Source organism: Manduca sexta, chromosome 26, assembly GCF_014839805.1.
Source record: "Manduca sexta isolate Smith_Timp_Sample1 chromosome 26, JHU_Msex_v1.0, whole genome shotgun sequence".
In the NCBI taxonomy this organism is placed as follows: domain Eukaryota; kingdom Metazoa; phylum Arthropoda; class Insecta; order Lepidoptera; family Sphingidae; genus Manduca; species Manduca sexta.
In genome coordinates, this window is record NC_051140.1 from 3,116,225 (window position 1) to 3,137,137 (window position 20,913).

The 20,913-nt window shown below is 36.7% G+C and overlaps 2 protein-coding genes across 2 annotated transcripts; one reads left to right on the top strand and one right to left on the bottom strand.

Annotated features, from left to right (window-relative positions):
* Positions 1 to 273: 273 nt before the first annotated feature.
* Positions 274 to 4,531, bottom strand: LOC115449313. The gene is made up of 9 exons (XM_030177085.2): positions 4,318 to 4,531; positions 3,400 to 3,462; positions 3,288 to 3,320; positions 2,892 to 3,017; positions 2,152 to 2,362; positions 1,842 to 1,949; positions 1,535 to 1,682; positions 937 to 1,126; positions 274 to 429 (listed from the first exon to the last, which is right to left on the bottom strand). Exons 1-9 carry the CDS (start codon positions 4,351 to 4,353, stop codon positions 307 to 309), a joined length of 1,038 nt encoding a protein of 345 aa, XP_030032945.1. The 5' UTR covers positions 4,354 to 4,531; the 3' UTR covers positions 274 to 306.
* Positions 4,532 to 10,470: 5,939 nt separating this feature from the next.
* Positions 10,471 to 19,707, top strand: LOC115454018 (phenoloxidase-activating factor 2-like). The gene is made up of 9 exons (XM_037443398.1): positions 10,471 to 10,655; positions 13,034 to 13,151; positions 13,803 to 13,920; positions 14,743 to 14,830; positions 15,370 to 15,479; positions 16,574 to 16,797; positions 18,793 to 18,977; positions 19,069 to 19,233; positions 19,338 to 19,707. The coding sequence occupies exons 1-9, from the start codon at positions 10,653 to 10,655 to the stop codon at positions 19,497 to 19,499; spliced, it is 1,173 nt and encodes a 390-aa protein (XP_037299295.1). The 5' UTR covers positions 10,471 to 10,652; the 3' UTR covers positions 19,500 to 19,707.
* Positions 19,708 to 20,913: the final 1,206 nt, after the last annotated feature.

The window sequence follows — 20,913 nt, forward strand, 5'->3', positions numbered from 1 at the left end:
GACCAATCTGGAGAGAAATTCTTTCGAATAAAAAAAGAATTTTCGAAATCGTTTCATAAACGAGCGAGTTCTGAGGTAACAAACATACAAAAAAAAAAACAAAAAAAAAATTCACGTCGAATTGATAACCTCCTCCTTTTTTGAAGTCGGTTAAAAAGAGCGTTTAACAATTTGTTTATTTTTGTTTATATTTTATTCAGAAAGAGCTGACCACATCGGTTTGAACTGCTATCGTAACACGTAAAGAATATGAATATTAATGAAACTAAATGATAGTTTGCACGAGTTTATTGTCAGAGGCTCGATTCAGTTGACGAAAAACTCGTTGGAGCGCATGTTCTGGTTGTGGCGCCATTTGCACGCCCAGTTCCAGCAGGACATGCCCGCCCACGGCTCGTCTGTGTAGAACACCTGCCCGTTCTGATAAATCTGCCCATATAACGCAATTTATTAATAATCGTACCTTGATCATCATGTTGTAACTACTATATTACTCTCGTGACACATCATCATTACTTTGTTATTGACTGCCTCGGTGGCGTAGTTGTAATGCGTACGCGGGTCGAGTACGACTGCCCTGAAGTCCTGGGTTCGAATCCCGGGTTATTAAAAAAATATTGTTACTAAGTTTTCCATTTTAATAAAAAAAAAAAATCATAGCTCGGAGTCAAGAAGTTAGCGGTGTGATACCTTCGTTCATCGGAATGTACGTAAAGTCGTTGGTCCTGCACCTGATCTCTCTCCGGTCATGTCGGATTACCGCGTCAACCGTTTACGGGCGTGAAGGAACAGAGAGTGCACCTTCGACTAGGAGAGATTCCTTCATCACTTTAAGACATGAACGTAGATGGCAAGACAAAAAAGTCACGACTCCCCCTTATACATATACAATTGAGTCCAAAACAAACATCCACAAATAGTCACAAAGATACTAACAAATGACAGATCAGAGCTCTTATAAGTGACGCCGTCATATCCGAAGCGGAAGACGAAGTTCATGGCGAAGATGGAGAAGATGCAGCGCACGTCGGTAGTAGCGGGCACAAAGTACCGGTACGGGCCGCACCAGTAGGAGATCTTCGGCTCGTACTCCACTGACTCCGGGAACTCCTCGCGCGGGTTGATCCTGCGACCATATGTAACATGATGAGTGCTTTAACATTATAATATCAGGTATTATATACTGTCCTACTGTTGGGCACGAGCCTCCTTTACTACTGAGAGGGAGGCCTTTACATTACTGGTTCACTATTAGGCACCTACGCGGTTTAAGGAATTAACTTTTTGTGACGTTTCAATGGCACATGTTGATATAGTATCGTATCCGCGTCATAGAATATACAAAATCGTTTGATTTGTTGGTTGGTATGTAAAAAAAATAGAATTGTACGGCTTTCTTCCGTAAGTTATTAATTACTGGTTCTGCAAAAGTCACAACAATGCAAAGAAAAACCCGGTGAATTCGTTTGGTTTCCATTTGACATCCAGCTACTGGATCTGCAGAAACCATAACAATGTCGAGAAAAGGTATTACTTGTAAATGCATTGCGCATCGCTCCAGTTGTCGTCGGAGTGGCAGTACAGGCCCTGGCTGGGGTCCTTCGCTTGGAACTGTTCCGCGTGCGGGCCCACGTACGTGGTTTCCGAGTGGCGATGGTAAAATCCACTGAACGCGAAAGCACCTACAATATTAATTGAGTTTCGGTCTTTTAAGTGCTTTGCTGTGTATTACACAGTTTGTTCAAGAAGTAAAACCTTTGAAATTTTAATTGCACAAACAATATTCATATTTCAACAACAAACTGTAAATAAATTGATAATTTTAAATTTTTATTCCCAACCTCTGAAAGTATAACAGTGTGGCTTCCTCTCGCTCGAGAGAATCATTTGAACGTCTTCTTGATTGTGGGCTGATGCGATGTAGTATGAAGTGTCTAGACACTTAAATTCTGGAAACGATAGATGACGTTATAGAAAATATATTTGGTAACAAACGAAAGTAAATATAAACTTATAATTTGCTTCTCCCCCGTTGGGATCAAACATTGCAATTCACAAAAGACATTCATCAAAAGCAAGTAGAAGCTACTCAGCCTTATAGTTCGAATAATGGTTTTTGCATGTTAAAATATAATAAAAAGAAATTTGAACCAGGGCTGGTATATAATCCAAAAGGAATCTTCGCCTGAGTGGCTTTGATCTTGGCTTCTGAAGTGTCCATCTTCTTGTTTAACTTCAGGAGGACCATAGACATGAGTGCCATGTCGGTCGCGAACAACAATCGCTTCAGGTCTTTGATGTGTGTGTCTATGAAGTCAAATAACTTCTGCTGCGAGTTCTCCAATATCTCTCGCCGTTCTGTCTGCAAAATAGAGACTGGAATTGAGAAAGAGCGTGTGATTTTTGAGTGTGCTTTAATATTACCGGTCGTAGTTCAGTACAACTATATTGTGGACCGTGGTGTACCACAATTATATGGTTGTCTGCTCCGTATATGGAGGGACAAGTATAATAATATTGTTTAATGCATATTGTTTTTCATTTAAAGTGCACGATTTAGAATTTCTAAGTATGTATAATTGATTTTAAAGGTGGGAGGGGTAGTAGTTATTGCCAGATTGCCATGCTAAAGGTATACCTGCAAGGGTAATAATAAAATAAAATAAGATGGAGAGTGGGGAAGGATAGGAACTTCTAAGAATGGGTGGCAGGGAAATGTTCGCGGACCCTTTTAGGCCTTAATGTGTACTGCTACGAAGAGGTGTACACTGAACACGCTGCACAGTGTGCAAAAACACAATTTAAGCAATCCCAGGAAAGTAAAGCTGAAAATTTTAAAAATAATGTTATTATCAAGGTTGCTTGGTCACGCACCAGAACTGAGCACCTACCGGGTTATGGGGTTCCTTCATCCTGCCATTCATGTAACTATAGTACTGTTGAAGTTTCTCGAACTTTTCGTCCGCGTAGCTGTGCCGAGGGTCGATCTCCTTCGAGCTCGGCATGTTGTACGGCTTCTGTTTGAGTGTAGTATGAATAAAATAGGCATTTTAAAATTTAAAAACATTGTATAAACCCAAAACTATAAGATCAGTACCTAAAATTATTTGTATTCAAAGTTGCAGGTGGAGTTCACTAGGTATTTTTTGTCTGACGAGGTAAATTATTCGCTTCACCCACATATATATAAATAACAATGCTTTCATTTGGGAATTTTGATTAAGTACGTACATTTCTCAAATATTTGATTTCGTTCAATATTCAAATATTTATTCTACCGTACTTACAGTTTCCACAGTTGGGAAAGAGAGGCGGGCGAGCTAAAAATATAATTGCGAATTAGAAAATTATTAACTTGCGAAACAAATGTGCTTACCTTCATAATATTTTCAAACTTACAAGTTGAAATGAAGATAGATCGCCATTGGACCCGGAGACCACAGGAAATAGGCCGACCTTTAACTGAATAAACTGCACATTCAACAATAACAAAGGAAAACTTTTTTCCTGTATCAGAAGAGGCTAAGACTTTATTAAATATTTTGATTTCATCAAAATTTTGTAGGCACGGGTAAAAGTGGACGTATGGAGCGACATAGTCGTGAAATAACGACCAAGCTCCTAAAATAAAGATTTAAAAAAAAAAACTCTATGAAATATTTCAAAGACATCTACCGTGCTATTTATTTATGGGGAGTTATGAGCTGGTTATGCAACGAGTGTCCGTGGATTCATTAACAATTATTGAAATATTATAAGCGTTTTGAAAATCGTAGAGCTCTGTAAATAAGATAGCATCTTTTAAATTTTTTATTGCGATAGAGCATGACAATAAGCAGTTTATTGGGAGATTTTGTTGTTTGTCTGTCGCTTGACATCACATAAAATGTTTGGAGAATCCAGACGATTCACAGCCTTATGGCAACTGGACTTACGCAGGATTGTCATTTCGGCGCTATCTATTGTGGTGTGAGTGTGCACTGATGCAGCTCACGCACACTGTAAGCGATTTGGGAGTAGGCGCGTCTTTGTGGATGATCTATAAATCTACATAATTTTTGTTTTAGTGTGCGCCTTTTTCAAAATCTGAATTGGCTACACTATCTTCGGAGTACTTAATACCTTCGGGCCTTAACACTTCTTGCATCAGCCTGAGAATCAAATAGGTCACAGCTCATAAATATCTATCGGTAATAAGTACCTACCTATATATTTCATTGTGTGTAATATCTACTTTTTATTAATAAGTGTTAATAATGAATACAAATGTATGTAGGTACGTAATGTCATACATGTCACAGGACATATAAAACTTACCAAGCATATTGAAATAAATAAGAAATTATGTCCCATCGGAGCAGTTACACTTGAAAACAGTCGTCGCGCGAATGCCTTGTTCAGATTCTGCTGGTGCAATTAAAATATAAAACTAACTAATTGGATAAACTATAAAATCTAACGTGTGTTGTTAAAGATTTTTTCATTTAACAACGAAAGCCAAACATTTCCAACGGTTGCTTGTGATGCATGTCAAGGTATATGGATATCCGATAGGCTCGAAAGTACTTACTTACCTATGGTTCAAAATATAAACCAGTTCTTAAAGAAAAGATACTTTATAATTTTCATGCTAGTTCATTGAATAGGCTAATTAACTAATATTTTTTTATTAAGTTTGTCAATATTTTTAACCAGAAAGCCGATGGAAAGGCTAGATGTCAAAAAAGGAAAACAGAGACGCAATTCTATCATTATGACGTTAATGGGATTAAGGAATAATGACGCGTGTGAAAAAAAGAGATGAAATGATTACCCTATTATGCGCCGATTTCTGCACATTGTAATACATATAAGCAGACATTAAACAGTAGGTATAGTTAAATATATACACCGCATAACGAGGCCAAATATTTGCGCCATATAAAACTCCCACGTCAGTGTTACTAGGGATATTTACAATATTCGGCAAAATCGATAAATTAAGTACCTATAGATCATTTAAAGTAAAAAAAATTAAGTCTGCGTGGGCACTCGCTTGCATTTCTTGTTTGTGGGCGTTCCTTGGAATTTTTTATTTGTCTGAGAATATTATTATTTATCATAAAAGGAGCATTGGAAAGTTTATTTGTTATGATAAATTAGAAACAGGACAACACTGTTACAAAATTTAGTCGTAAGACTTTAACTTAGGTACTTAAGGCGATACCTCAAGGTCCATTTTCATACATTTTGTTTCACCTTTAATCTGGGTAACTAAACAAGTATTGGCAAGTAAAGAATTTAAATTCACGTCTAGTTAGTGATTAGTTCTCGCAGTTAAAAGAAAAACGTAAAAATAATTAATAATCATGGATATTTCGGCCTTTAAAATTTAATATGACGAAATTTTAAAGGCAGAAATATCTAGACGTGAATTTAAATTCTTTACTTGCCAATACTTTTTTAGTTACCCAGATTAAAGGTGAAACAAAATGTATGAAAATGGACCTTGAGGTATCGCCTTAAGAGCGTTTACGTGCCGCGCGTGAAGTCAACTATAGGTAATTCTTCGCAAAATTCACTCACACAGAGCCGTTGCGTAGCTGTGTGCGTAGAGTTAGCGCGTCGGCTATCTTTATAGTCAGACCAACCAATTTTGATCTTTTCGCTTTAATTATCTAATTGGAATGTAACTTATGATTTATGAATTTATGATAAATGAAGAATTCTATTATTAAATATATAAGAATTCATCATGAAATAGTTTATATGTATCATTTTGTAATTATAAAAAAATAAACATTTTTAACAAATTTTAACGGCAATTTTACAAATTGTTATTTTCACTTTTAAATGCAAATGCTTAAAAATTTAAGCATTTGCATTTAGAAAAGTTCATCATGAAGCCGAAAGATAGGCACCAGAACTCCGTAATCAGACAATAAATCAGGAAAATTACTGTGCTACGATGTTTATAATGGACCACATAATTACTCCATAGATCTGCAGTTTTTAATATTTAGCGTATTGAAAGTTTAAATTAAGTCATTAGAAATTACATATTGGAATTTATATTTTGAGTCAGAAGGTGTATGTAATGAGATGTCATTTTTAGGTGTATAACTAAAAAGTGAGAAATAAAAGACTTCTTTTTTCGGAAGTTTTTTTAATAGGTATTGCTTCTCAGTGACATCGATCATCAATCGATCGATTGTACATCCATGTATAACAATTTACCAGTTTTATATCCATAGTTTTGCATAATATTTGCGACACACGACGAAGCAAAATAGTTGGTTCTGTACTTTTTGACCAACAGCAGTCAGCTTTGACTGTAAGTATGGGAATACCGTCTTTTACATCGCCACAGGCAACATCTTTATCAGTTTCTTCCCTAGCGGCCTCTTGCATCCTGTCCTCTGCAGCTAATTTCAATCATTTAGCTAACTCGTCGTAACATTTCATGTAAACATTTTGCGTTAATATTGGTAAATCTATGGAAGCTAACTGTTCGTTTAAATTTGATCTACCAACTTCAGTCATCATAGCTCCATTCACAGTTCCACGATATACGTCCATACTATCAGTATATCTCTTAGCGCTTAAATAGCTTAAATTCCATATTGCACATATTACACTTCATTAAAAATGTTGACTGCAAGCAAACATTCTCTTTCAATAGTTGAAAATGTTCGATACTACAACCTGTTGCTCTGTTGTGGTTATTGAGTGTTTTAATTTGATCCAAAAAATATTGAAAATCTATAATTTTACGGCTTTTAATAACCTTATTTATTTTGAGAGTAATATCAGGCACGATTACCTAAAAATTAAAAAAAACATATAGAATATACTATTATTGTTATCGAAGTTTACGCAAACACTACATACTTAAGTAAAACTGCATATGGATCTAGACGCGTTTAATTTATACAAGTATAATGACGCCGAAACCTGCACAGGGTTAAACGTCAGGATAAAAATATATGTAAAATTGATGTGAGCTTGTAAACCTAAACTAGTCCAAATAGTTAAGAAGATAGGTATACTAACTACTACTAGTAGTTTTATTCACTAGCTACATAAATTACCAAATCCCTTATTTCTAAGGTTCAAAGAGGAGAAAGATATAGGATTCCGTCTCTCGTCACTTGAATTTTCTTAACAGTGCGCATCAGTGAACACAAAAACCTTGTTATTTGAAAGTAAGCGTACCTATGCATTATGCAAAAAAATCAGCCAAGTGCGAGTGGGACTCGCGCACTGGGTATTTGGCGAGTTGTAAACGTTTTGACAACGGGACAGCAAAGTGATTCTATAAGGCTAAGAACTCACGAAGCGGTTTTTACTCGCGCCCGCCGTGGTTGAGAAACGGCTGTTTTATTTCCAAACTCATGACGACCGGAGATCTGTGCGATTTGTAACCACCGCGGTTCCGATTACGTCCTGCAAACTTGGCGAGCGATTATCGCAAGGCGGGCGGTTACAAGATGGACAGTTAACGGTCAGTTGAGTTCCAGAACGCCATGGACACATATCAGAAACGATCACGATGGAGGAAAACAATTTGCTACAAATTATGGCTTTACAAAATTTTTGTAAGACGTATAGTTTCCGAGATATCGCGAAAAAAGTGTTTTCACCCCTTTTTCCAAGATGGCGGCCGGGGGACAAGGGTGGCGACCCCACAAACTTGAGGTTAAGCTTCTATTGACCCCCCACACATGGCTCAAAAATAAAATTGCGTCCTCCAAGAAATGCAATATTCGGTCCTTAAATTGTACCATTTCAATGGACTAAACGCACATTTCAAAACTCGTTTTACGCCCGCGGCGTGCGCGGTTGTATGCGGTACCTGCTGTATTGGCGGCCAACTAGTAGAATCGTGCGGGCCACGGTAGCACCAGCGCGCTCTGTGGTTAGTAGGTGGGCGACTGCAGTAGTCGGTAGGGGAGGGGTGGTTACAGAAATCTGACGCCATTTTCCTCCATCGTGATCGTTTCTGATATGTGTCCATGGCGTTCTGGAACTCAACTGACCGTTAACTGTCCATCTTGTAACCGCCCGCCTTGCGATAATCGCTCGCCAAGTTTGCAGGACGTAATCGGAACCGCGGTGGTTACAAATCGCACAGATCTCCGGTCGTCATGAGTTTGGAAATAAAACAGCCGTTTCTCAACCACGGCGGGCGCGAGTAAAAACCGCTTCGTGAGTTCTTAGCCTTATAGAATCACTTTGCTGTCCCGTTGTCAAAACGTTTACAACTCGCCAAATACCCATTGCGCGAGTCCCACTCGCACTTGGCTGATTTTTTTGCATAATGCATAGGTACGCTTACTTTCAAATAACAAGGTTTTCGTGTTCACTGATGCGCACTGTTAAGAAAATTCAAGTGACGAGAGACGGAATCCTATATCTTTCTCCTCTTTGAACCTTAGAAATAAGGGATTTGGTAATTTATGACGCTAGTGAATAAAACTACTAGTAGTAGTTAGTATACCTATCTTCTTAACTATTTGGGCTAGTTTAGGTTTACAAGCTCACATCAATTTTACATATATTTTTATCCTGACGTTTAACCCTGTGTATAAATTAAACGCGTCTAGATCCATATGCAGTTTTACTTAAGTATGTAGTGTTTGTGTAAACTTCGATAACAATAATAGTATATTCTATATGTTTTTTTTAATTTTTAGGTAATCGTGCCTGATATTACTCTCAAAATAAATAAGGTTATTAAAAGCCGTAAAATTATAGATTTTCAATATTTTTTGGATCAAATTAAAACACTCAATAACCACAACAGAGCAACAGGTTGTAGTATCGAACATTTACAACTATTGAAAGAGAATGTTTGCTTGCAGTCAACATTTTTAATGAAGTGTAATATGTGCAATATGGAATTTAAGCTATTTAAGCGCTAAGAGATATACTGATAGTATGGACGTATATCGTGGAACTGTGAATGGAGCTATGATGACTGAAGTTGGTAGATCAAATTTAAACGAACAGTTAGCTTCCATAGATTTACCAATATTAACGCAAAATGTTTACATGAAATGTTACGACGAGTTAGCTAAATGATTGAAATTAGCTGCAGAGGACAGGATGCAAGAGGCCGCTAGGGAAGAAACTGATAAAGATGTTGCCTGTGGCGATGTAAAAGACGGTATTCCCATACTTACAGTCAAAGCTGACTGCTGTTGGTCAAAAAAAAGTACAGAACCAACTATTTTGCTTCGTCGTGTGTCGCAAATATTATGCAAAACTATGGATATAAAACTGGTAAATTGTTATACATGGATGTACAATCGATCGATTGATGATCGATGTCACTGAGAAGCAATACCTATTAAAAAAACTTCCGAAAAAAGAAGTCTTTTATTTCTCACTTTTTAGTTATACACCTAAAAATGACATCTCATTACATACACCTTCTGACTCAAAATATAAATTCCAATATGTAATTTTTAATGACTTAATTTAAACTTTCAATACGCTAAATATTAAAAACTGCAGATCTATGGAGTAATTATGTGGTCCATTATAAACATCGTAGCACAGTAATTTTCCTGATTTATTGTCTGAATACGGAGTTCTGGTGCCTATCTTTCGGCTTCATGATGAACTCCACTTTACTAAAGGGTACTTTCTCTAAATGCAAATGCTTAAATTTTTAAGCATTTGCATTTAAAAAGTGAAAATAACAATTTGTAAAATTGCCGTTAAAATTTGTTAAAAATGTTTATTTTTTTTTATAATTACAAAATGATACATATAAACTATTTCATGATGAATTCTTATATATTTAATAATAGAATTCTTCATTTATCATAAATTCATAAATCATAAGTTACATTCCAATTAGATAATTAAAGCGAAAAGATCAAAATTGGTTGGTCTGACTATAAAGATAGCCGACGCGCTAACTCTACGCACACAGCTACGCAACGGCTCTGTGTGAGTGAATTTTGCGAAGAATTACCTATAGTTGACTTCACGCGCGGCACGTAAACGCTCTTATGATTAGAATAATTAAGTTAAGTCTAATTTTGCATCACGATTCATGTAGCATTTTTGTAGGGAATCAGTGTTTTCAGATACAGATTCCGTGAGTCCAAAATATATTTATTATTTTACATCACCATGAATACCTATAACCAGGTCTTTTATGTTACTTCTTTTTTGGGCTCACACTAATTCTCGAAAATTATAAGTCCATAATATTTTGTATCCTTCTTCCTTCCTTTACTGTTTAGTGGCATTTTTTCCAATAGTTTCGATCTTTCCTTTGGCATGCCCTCACAGAAAAGCCCTGCTTTGAACTATTTGTTACTTATTAAGTACGGGTAATGAAATACAAGCGGGCTGTTAATCTTTAAATAGCCTCAGTGCAGCTGGGGTCACACGGAGATTCTGGTATCTGTAATTGATTTGGTCACAGGTCAATCACTATTGAGACTTTTCCAGTAACTTTAGATATGTAAGATTTACGCCACGGGAAAGCCCATTCGAATGATAGGTAGTTGAAACGTTTGTTTTTAGTGTCAGTTTTAATTATGTGGTAGTTCTTAAATAGCTTACGAGGAGCGATCGCGCCTGTTCTTTGGCAACAATAATTTTGAATTAATGTAGTGTTCTTCGTGTCACTATAGTAAAATATTTAAGAATACATGGTAAGCTTATCGAATTTATTTACTTCAAAATTAAGAATGCTTTCCCCAAACAGTTGATTCTATTCTGTATTACCTAGTATTATATTTCAAGTTGCAACTGATCACGTCCCACCAGATTCTTTGGCTTGTGACATTCAAACCTGGATGGAATTTTAATTTAATTTATTTTTCTTACTCGTCTATCTATACTTATAATAAATCTGTAGAGAGGTCAATTCTGTACATGAAATATATTTCCAAAATAACTATCAGGGGGTGATTAGGGATCGATACTGATCCCAAAAATGCAATCAGTAAAATTTTTGTCTGTCTGTCTGTCTGTATAACCGTTATAGAAACAAAAACTACTCGACGGATTTTAACGAAACTTGGTACAATTATTTTTCATACTCCTGAGCTGGTTATAGTATACTTTTCATCACGCTACAATTAATAGGAGCAGAACAGTGAAGGGAAATGTTGGGAAAACGGGAGAGTTACTCCATTTTTTAAGCTTCCGTCGCGTATGCAACCTTAATGGTTAAAGCTACATAGAAATCATGTATGACGGAAATGTTGTCCTTAAAATTATACAAAAAAATATCCCACGACAGCATATGTTTATTTTTTATGGTTGACTCACAATAACACGTGTAACTCCCGATAGCTTAGCAGTTCGAAGCTTTCTCATTATGTTTGTCTACTCTTACGTTTATAACACTCTCAGTCATCCCTAATTAAAAAAGTTAACATTATTAAATATTCCATAAAAAAGAATCATAGAAATCGGTATAGAAACACCAAAGTTATACAAAGCCATCACGCGTGGATACTGAATCATGCTATAAGGATTATTTTTGTATATATTAAAAAAGTTAACATTATTAAATATTCCATAAAAAAGAATCATAGAAATCGGTATAGAAACACCAAAGTTATACAAAGCCATCACGCGTGAATACTGAATCATGCTATAAGGATTATTTTTGTATATATTAAAAAAGTTAACATTATTAAATATTCCATAAAAAAGAATCATAGAAATCGGTATAGAAACACCAAAGTTATACAAAGCCATCACGCGTGAATACTGAATCATGCTATAAGAATTATTTTTGTATATATTAAAAAAGTTAACATTATTAAATATTCCATAAAAAAGAATCATAGAAATCGGTATAGAAACACCAAAGTTATACAAAGCCATCACGCGTGAATACTGAATCATGCTATAAGGATTATTTTTGTATATATTAAAAAAGTTAACATTATTAAATATTCCATAAAAAAGAATCATAGAAATCGGTATAGAAACACCAAAGTTATACAAAGCCATCACGCGTGAATACTGAATCATGCTATAAGAATTATTTTTGTATATATTAAAAAAGTTAACATTATTAAATATTCCATAAAAAAGAATCATAGAAATCGGTATAGAAACACCAAAGTTATACAAAGCCATCACGCGTGAATACTGAATCATGCTATAAGGATTATTTTTGTATATACTCATTAAAAAAGATAACATTATTAAATATTCCATAAAAAAGAATCATAGAAATCGGTATAGAAACACCAAAGTTATACATGAAATACGCTAATAATAAGCCATCACGCGTTATTTTCATGTAAGGGTTACATAGGCTACTTTTTTTTACGAAAAACGACGGAAACGCGGGCGAAGTCGCGGACAACAGCTATGCTATATAAAATACCGAAATCGTCATAGGTTTGCCTATAATATTAGAGGAGTTCTTTCGATTTCACCAGGATCCTATCATCAGACCCTGACCGGACAATCGGACCACCTGCATACCACCATACATTAAAAAAACATCCCGACAAATTGAGCACCTCCTCCATTTTTGAAGTCCGAAATCCACGCGGGCGAAGCTGCGGGCGGAAGCTAGTATTGTTATTAATTCGAATGTTTGTAGACATGTTTGCATATAGTTGGTTTACCCCATGGGTAGAACGTAGACCATGTCTTGGCTTAACATATTATAGGCTAATTGCTTTTTGTACATCGCTCCCGTCCGAAATATTGTTTTATTTTAATGCGCTATAAATAAGTTGACTAAGTTGACACTGGCCAGCTAGTGTTATGGGTCTCGTCATTGATTAGGAACTTTAGTACTTAGTTAGCCGGTAAGACTTCACGCAGGCGGAGCCGCGGGCAATACTTAGTTTTGTATTTAGTATATCCCTTTATTTATTTTTTTGAAGATAAACAGCACCTTATAATGTTATCCAGTGAATCTTCGTAGAATTATAAATAGGTACAGCCGAAAAGTAAGTACTATTACTTACTTACTAATTTGCGCAGCTCTTTTTTTAACCCGAGATCTGACTTATGTACTTACTTATTTAAGTACCTAAGTATATTTTTTTTCCAGATGTATAAAACGTTTCCATTTCTCATGCTACTAGTGTGCGCCTGCGCGCAAACAATAAATGTGGATGAAATAGCCCGTATCTTCGGTTTTCCCTTCACCAGTAAACCACAATCGAACGGTAAGAACATTGATATTCTTCTTGTTTTAATTGTATTCAAATAAATATGTAAGTTATCTAGAATCTAGTTACGTGTTGAATATGCCAGTTGCAAACTTTAAAGTAAGTAAATACTTACTTACCTAATTACTATTTCAATGGGATTATCTATGTGTGTTGATTTATATGATGTTAAACCCTTCGTGTGTAAGTGACACACACATGCAATATTTTACAAGCGCAAGATCAAAATATTATGTTTTTAATCCGTCCTGTAGCGCCAAATAATTGTATGGGTAAAGATCGGATCTCAGCGTATAGACGTGTTTCGACAAATTTGATTAAACAAGCCTGAAGTTTTTTTTGTTTTATGATAGGTAGAAAATTAATTGAAAACAGTAAAAACTCAATTAAAATTAGGTAAATTCTTGCCCGGGATTAGCCCGGATCTTCCATGGAATGGCGAAATACAGGTATAATGTTTGTTAGCACCGTAAACATTAACTTACTTGCCGGAATCACTCACACGAATTAGTGGAGTATAGAAAACAAGATAGGGTTGCAGGAAATGTCAAAAAACAAAAATTATAATACAATAGCAAGGCATTTGATTTATATGATGTTACACCTCCTACGATCTTACCCCAATGCACCTTATTTGATTGCACGCAGCAACCGAGTTGTCGTGCTCGCTGGACGCCGGGCAGACGGGCGAGTGTGTCCTCCATTATCAGTGCAACAAGATTACTAATACAATAATCAACGACGGCACCGACATCATTGACATACGGTGAGATACAATAAATGTATTCATATATTATTTTTTATTATACCTAAGTATATACTTACGCTTCTAAAATAGAGGTCAAACAACAGTTGTGTTATCGTTGTATGTTAAAACTGTACTGCATTTAAAACAAAAAGAATCGTACAAATTCTATTTGAATTTTTTATTTAAAGGAGTTTCCTTCTGTTCTATTGTTTTTTGCTGGTAGAAGGATATATTTTATTTCCGTCTGGATAGCGGCAACCGTACACACTTAAGGCGCATTCTGGGATCAGCTTGTGTTTATCCGGTTTCAACAGGCCGGCATAATTGTGTCGATTGTAGAGGGGTAATCATCTCTCATCAGTCGACATTCTATTGGCTCCCCACTTCACTTACCATAAGGTGCAACTTGTCGTGCGCGTATAAAAAACGTTTAACGTCAAACAAAGATTTTTTTTATATGGTAGTATTTTAAAGTTCTATTGAGCGCAGCACAAAAATAATCATCAAAATCATTTTGGTTGTGAGGAGTTTACCACTACATATTCAAAGTCTAAGTTCCTTATATGTATTGGTATTGTAACCAATTACACAAGGAGTCAGTTTAAAAATAAGATCATTCTGAAGCGATACAAAATCTAACCCACAAATAATAATTTAAATCGAATCACAGGGTTAAACATTATTGCTGTGCAATTACGACGAAATAAGTAACCTCCTTTGAAATCGGTTGAACAATATATTATATAGTTAAAAAATATAATTATGTCCTGTATTGCTGTAAAATCGTCTGCGTTATACAATAAAGTACCTACAAACTTCTAATAGTGTTATTTTTTTTAGTACGTACGGTCCCTGCCCGACAATCTTCGAAATTTGCTGCGCGCTACCTGACAAGAGACCGGAGGTCACCCCCAAGCCAGAATTAAAGGCAAGAATACTTGAAGTTCCCATATTATATACGATCCAATTCTCCATATACGTTTTCGCGTATCATATATGTACAGACTAATACTTCTGGTCCTTAGGGCCAGTAGCCTGACGTGAGTCGTCTTTTCTGGCCACACCGGTCTTTCGGGTGAATGCTTTAGGCGCCCGAAGTCTTTTAAGTTACTGTGCTGAGGGCAACTTTATAACGGGTCACGAACCTCGGCTCAGAACAGTCACTGGGAGTAGACGGAGGCAAGTGATTAAGGGATGGTTTTACTGTCAACTAATCTATGAACGTCATCGTCGGCTCGCAGGCCGGAACTATTAGAAGAGTTCCGTTTTACTGGTGGTAGGTCTTTCATTATGTGAGAGTCTGCCTGGGTAGGTACCAATGTCTATTTTTGTCGCCACGCAGCAGAGTGTAGTCACTGTTAGTGGTCAGTCACAAATTGTCTTTCCAACTAGCACCGTAAATTGTGTAAAGCACAGCACATTGACCAATGTAGACACATGCTAATGTGAGAATTTGGTTGTTTCCAGCGTCAAGGCTGTGGCTGGCGCAACCCTGAGGGAGTAGTCGTCCGCACCACCGGCGACACCGACGGCGAGACTAAGTTTGGAGAGTTCCCCTGGATGGTCGCGATTCTCAAGTAAGGTTCATTGATTCTTTGTCTAGAATATATATAGATACTATTCGATTTATCATCAATACTGTCTTTAGAGTCTTTAGAGTTCATTTTGGCTGCCGTTTTCAACGCCGTGTGAAATTTCCGCTCCTAATTTTATTTATCTATATCAATAATAGACCCTCATCTGTCTGTTTATCCGTTAACTGTTATTTAGTGAATTTATTCGGGTCAGGCAAGTGATATAGGGTTTTTCTGTTCCGTATTAGACGGTGGTCTTTTTTTTTGTTTTCGCGGAAAAGTGCCTTATGACTACCGCCCAGCCTGCGGGGAGGGCGACTGTGCGGTTATGTGGGGTTCACCGTGTCTTACGACCCGGCGAGTCCCTAATCTATATACAACATAACAGAATAGTGTTTTTTTATGCATAAATAAAATAAAATAAAAGTTACTTTTATTGCCATTTCTCTTACAATTTTCTATTTTGTTACCGGTTTACTAAGTTTTAATATTAGTTACAATACTCGGTTAAGCCTTCAGCGGCAACCCGTTCACTTTCTTCTTGACCAGCTTGTCCTTGTATAGAGACCTCCTCTAAAGATTCCCACTTTTCTCTATCTTTTGTTATCCTGATCCATTCAGGATCCGCCATTTTTTTGATGTCATCTTTCTATCGTTTGTTCTATGGACTTTTATTCCTTTTCTTATCCCTCGGATACCATTATGTTTTTGCCCTGGTCTTAGCCTTGGTCCATTTTTCTGTTTTCTGTCGCATGACGTTTTCTGTCCATTTTCATTTGAATTTTTTGTATTAAGTATATTTTTTTATACTTGACTTAAATCACGTAAGTTATTGCATCCATATAAAGCAAGGGCAGGTCGCTAGTAGTCAGGAATATTTTCTTTGCAAAGAGGTTGATCCCTTTTATGCATTGTAGAGTTTATCTTAATTATATTCTGGATACAATACAATGTAAAACATTTACAGGTTGGTATTTATTATTTTTGATTGACGGATTTCTATAGGTTGTTTTTTGTCCGCCATCATTTGAATGTAGAATAAGACGTTAATTAGAATAAGGCTTTAGGACGCAATTAACTTTGCTACCATTATTAAGGTTGGAGCCATTGCACGATCCAAACGGTCTACAGCTAGAAGTGTACGTCGGCGGCGGGTCACTGATCCACCCGAGCGTGGTGCTGACGACGGCGCACTATGTGGCGTCCAGGCTGCAGCTGCGCGCGCGCGCCGGCGAGTGGGACACACAGCATACCAAAGAGCCCTATCCCCACCAGGACCGCGATGTCTCCCGAATTGTCGTTCACAAGGACTTCAATAAAGGTGAGTGTCGGAACTATAAAGTGTTCTTTGGTCTATATTAAATTCACTGACTGTCTTTCCTGGTCTATTTAGACTATTTACTTTCAGTCTGATTTCACCGTTAGTAGTGAGCCGTCAGCTGAAACGAATAAACAGCGCTTCACCCTTTTTGAAAGCCTCACAAGACTTGTAAAATGCGCTCAGCCTGTGCGCATGCAGTTCAGTTTGACTATGTTACCAATTTAATGGAATCATTAATAATAATAATATTTTTTTAATAATAATATTTTTTTATTGTAAATAACAGAATTTGTTTACAATTTCAATGGTTACAAATTACAAACTTATTATAAAAACAAAAGTTAACATATTTGCCAGGGGTACCCAAACTAGGCTAGGCCTGTACCTTGGGATACCAGAAATAATTTAAATATAAAACACAATTAGGTTTTCTATAATTTGTTTGCTAGGTGAGCACTAACAGTAAATAAAATTAAATAAATAACAAAATTGAGTGAGGTGAGAACTTCTTTAAAAGATAATATGGTAAAAAGGTAGCAAAATAATAATAACTTATAATTTATTTATGATGTTACATAACAATAATTCCGTTTCTTCATAATTCAAATTAAATAGCCAGCTAACAATTGTATTTAGCACAGTTCAGGCACAGAAAATGTGTCTCGCTTAGAAGTGGCGTGTGAACAGCCACTCGTGTGGAGCTGGAGTTGCGAGATTTGGAAATATAAATACAACTAGCTTTTGCCCGCGGCTCCGCCCGCGTTATAAAGTTTTTCAGGCTAAAGTTTTCCGTTATAAAAGTAGTGGTTTCCCGGGAGCCTATGTTCTTCCCAGGGTCTCAAACTGTCTCCATACCGAATTTCATCTTAATACGTTGGGTAGTTTTTGAGTTTAACACGTTCAGGCAGACAGATGCAGCGGGGGACTATGTTTTATAATATATTTTTTACAACTTTTTAAGAGGAACAATCCCGTCATACATCATTGTTGCATAACTTTAACCGTTTACGCAGCGCACGCAACGGAAGCTCTCAAAACTAATAAATTGTCCCCGTGTTTGCAACATGTTTCATTACTGCTCCGATCCTATTGGTCATAGCGTGATGATATATAACTTAGAGCACTCCACAAACAAACGGCTATTCAACACAAAAAGATTTTTTTAGTTCGAACCGGTAGTTCCTGAGATTAGCCATTACTGCTCCGCTCCTATTGGTCATAGCGTGATGATATATAACTTAGAGCACTCCAAAAACAAAGGGCTATTCAACACAAAAAGATTTTTTCAGTTCGAACCGGTAGTTCCTGAGATTAGCTATCACTGCTCCGCTCCTATTGGGTATAGCGTGATGATATACTTATAGCATATAGCACTCCACGAACAAAGGGCTATCCAACGCAAAAATAATTTTTCAGTTTGGACCGGTAGTTCCTAAGATTAGCCATTACTGCTCCGCTCCTTTTGGGTATAGCGTGATGATATATAGCCTATAGCACTCCACGAACAAAGGGCTATCCAACGCAAAAATAATTTTTCAGTTTGGACCGGTAGTTCCTGAGATTAGCCATTACTGCTCCGCTCCTATTGGGTATAGCGTGATGATATATAGCCTATAGCACTCCACGAACAAAGGGCTATCCAACGCAAAAAGAATTTTCAGTTTGGACCGGTAGTTCCTGAGATTAGCGCGTTCAAACAAACAAACAAACAAACTCATCAGCTTTATATAATAGTATAGATTAACTACAAAAGTAGTTGAAAAATTTAAAAATTTAATAAATATAAGTAGACGTTAAGTTTAATTGAAATATTCTTTTTCTTTGTTTTGAGTTAAGTAAACCCTGTATGTTTTATTTATAAAAGTAAACATAAAGGTTTGTAAGAACATGAAGGTGCACAGGCGATTATAAATTTCAAATTTTTTAGCTACTTTTGTAGGTGACTGTACATACATTCACTAAATGTGTCAGGGTTTTAATGTGTATTAATCCCAGGCAACCTGTTCTACGACGTGGCGCTGCTGTTCCTCAATTCGCCGATGGATCTAGCACCCAACGTGGGACTGGCGTGCCTGCCGAAGGCCCGCGAACGCGCCACTGCCGGCACGCGCTGCTTCGCCTCGGGTTGGGGCAAGGACAAGTTCGGCAAAGATGGTCGCTACCAGGTTATATTGAAAAAGGTAACAATATTGATCTGTGAAATTATTGTCATTAATTTCATAACTAATGATCGCTCCTACCTACGTAGCTAATGTATTGTTATATTGACAGATTGAAGTGCCTGTGGTGGACCGCAACACGTGCCGCAACCAGCTGCGCAAGACTCGGCTGGGGCGGTACTTCGAGTTGCACTCGTCTTTCATGTGCGCGGGTGGCGAACCCGGCCGCGACACCTGCAAGGGAGACGGCGGCTCCCCGCTCGTCTGTCCCAGCGAGGTGGGTCACACAACTCATGTATGAAGTTCCACTAGCATTAAACTTCATTAGTCCCGTTTTATAATGTAGAAACACATGATAATACGCCAACATACAATTTGCAGTACGAGAAGGATCGTTACGTGCAGAACGGTATCGTGGCGTGGGGCATCGGGTGCGGCGAGGACGGCACCCCCGGCGTGTACGTGGACGTGGCTAACGTGCGGGAGTGGATCGACGGCATTCTCCTAGGCGTCAACTACGACGTTTCGGTTTACGAACTCTAAGACCAAATGCTTCGTTTGGTCAGTTCGTTTTCAATTCTCAAATAAGTTCACTTTACAAACCATTGTCCAAAATGCTTTGTAATTAGTTAAATGGTAATGAAATCATCGATGGCCCACCTTATTTTATGATCGTTTCATAAATTAATAGTAAGAAAATCCTTTGATTAAATTGTAACTTACATTATAATAAAGAAAGTTTCAAAAAAAATCATGGATTTTTGCATTATAAAAAAATAAAATTGTAATCATGAATGGCTATATTGGGCAATTGGGTGTTCATTGTAGCCTGATTCATTGAATTAACATAATTGTGTAGGCATTCTATCGATATTTAAGTATTAATGTTTACACAGAACGTATTTAAAAATAATTTTATTTCTACCAATCAATACATAATGTGAAAAATTTAATATTATATTAAGCTATAATAAATGTATCCAAAAAATATGAACAATACCGACACAAAAAGCCTCTAAATGTGTGTGTAGATTTTACATCCTCCCAGTCCGGGTTCGGCACCGGTTATATGCCAGGGGTTATATATTTATATATTTTTAAACTAATTTTTATTTCATAAATTCAATTACCACGCCATTCAATAGTAATTGGTTAGAGTAGGTATACAGTAAACACTTGCCTTAATAAACACGCAAATACATTATTTCAAAACTACATACTTTAAAAAATAACATTCTGCAGTCTCAAAAAAATTTTACGCCTTGACAGCAAAACAAACCAGCCCCCCCCCCCCCCCGCCAAGCCCTTGTCTGTAGAATAAGGTAATTGGGTGAATCACCCGAATTCCCCCAAATATGTCATCGTCTAATGTGGAATCTGTCTGAAGACGTTACGGTTATTGCTTATGGGCTGTTTTTTCTGGCATTCAGAGTTGGCATCTTAATATATATGGTATTAATATTAAATTGGATGAAAACTTCTTTGCGAGCTGTGTTACATTTATATGTTCGGAACCATGAACTCAGGATTTGCTAGGACTTTCCGGTTTTTGGCGGCCGCCAACTAGTTTTAACGGTGAACCATATCACATTCAAATTAAAATCTTTCCATTAAACATTTTAACAATTAATTATAGTTTTATCAGATCTATAATTTGTAAAGATATCATAAATGACGAGAGAATTACTTAGTTCAAGTTCATTAATTAGTAACCAATGTACCTAGACAAATATTTTGTCAGTAGCGCGTTTCCAATGTTTAAAACCAGTTCGAGCGGTATTTCCCCGTCACCTCATGTTGCCACTAGACACTATTTGTAAATAATTATATCATGCAAAAAGATCATCTGTACATTTGGAATAATGCGGAGAAGGAGCAACCAATATTCAAACAATGTAATATAGGAAAAGCATGATGTCATCTGCTGACCTTTTACTCAATGTCAGTAGATGTGTCT

Excerpts from the sequence above, each read along its gene's own strand:
- LOC115449313 (XM_030177085.2), bottom strand. The coding sequence starts at position 4,353 with ATGGGACATAATTTCTTATTTATTTCAATATGCTTG. Across the intron at positions 2,363-2,891 it reads TGAAGGAACCCCATAACCCG|ACAGAACGGCGAGAGATATT; the intron begins GTAGGTGCTCAG and ends TCTATTTTGCAG. Across the intron at positions 1,950-2,151 it reads TGGATTATATACCAGCCCTG|AATTTAAGTGTCTAGACACT; the intron begins GTTCAAATTTCT and ends TATCGTTTCCAG.
- LOC115454018 (XM_037443398.1), top strand. Across the intron at positions 13,152-13,802 it reads CAGTAAACCACAATCGAACG|CAACCGAGTTGTCGTGCTCG; the intron begins GTAAGAACATTG and ends GATTGCACGCAG. Across the intron at positions 13,921-14,742 it reads ACCGACATCATTGACATACG|TACGTACGGTCCCTGCCCGA; the intron begins GTGAGATACAAT and ends TATTTTTTTTAG.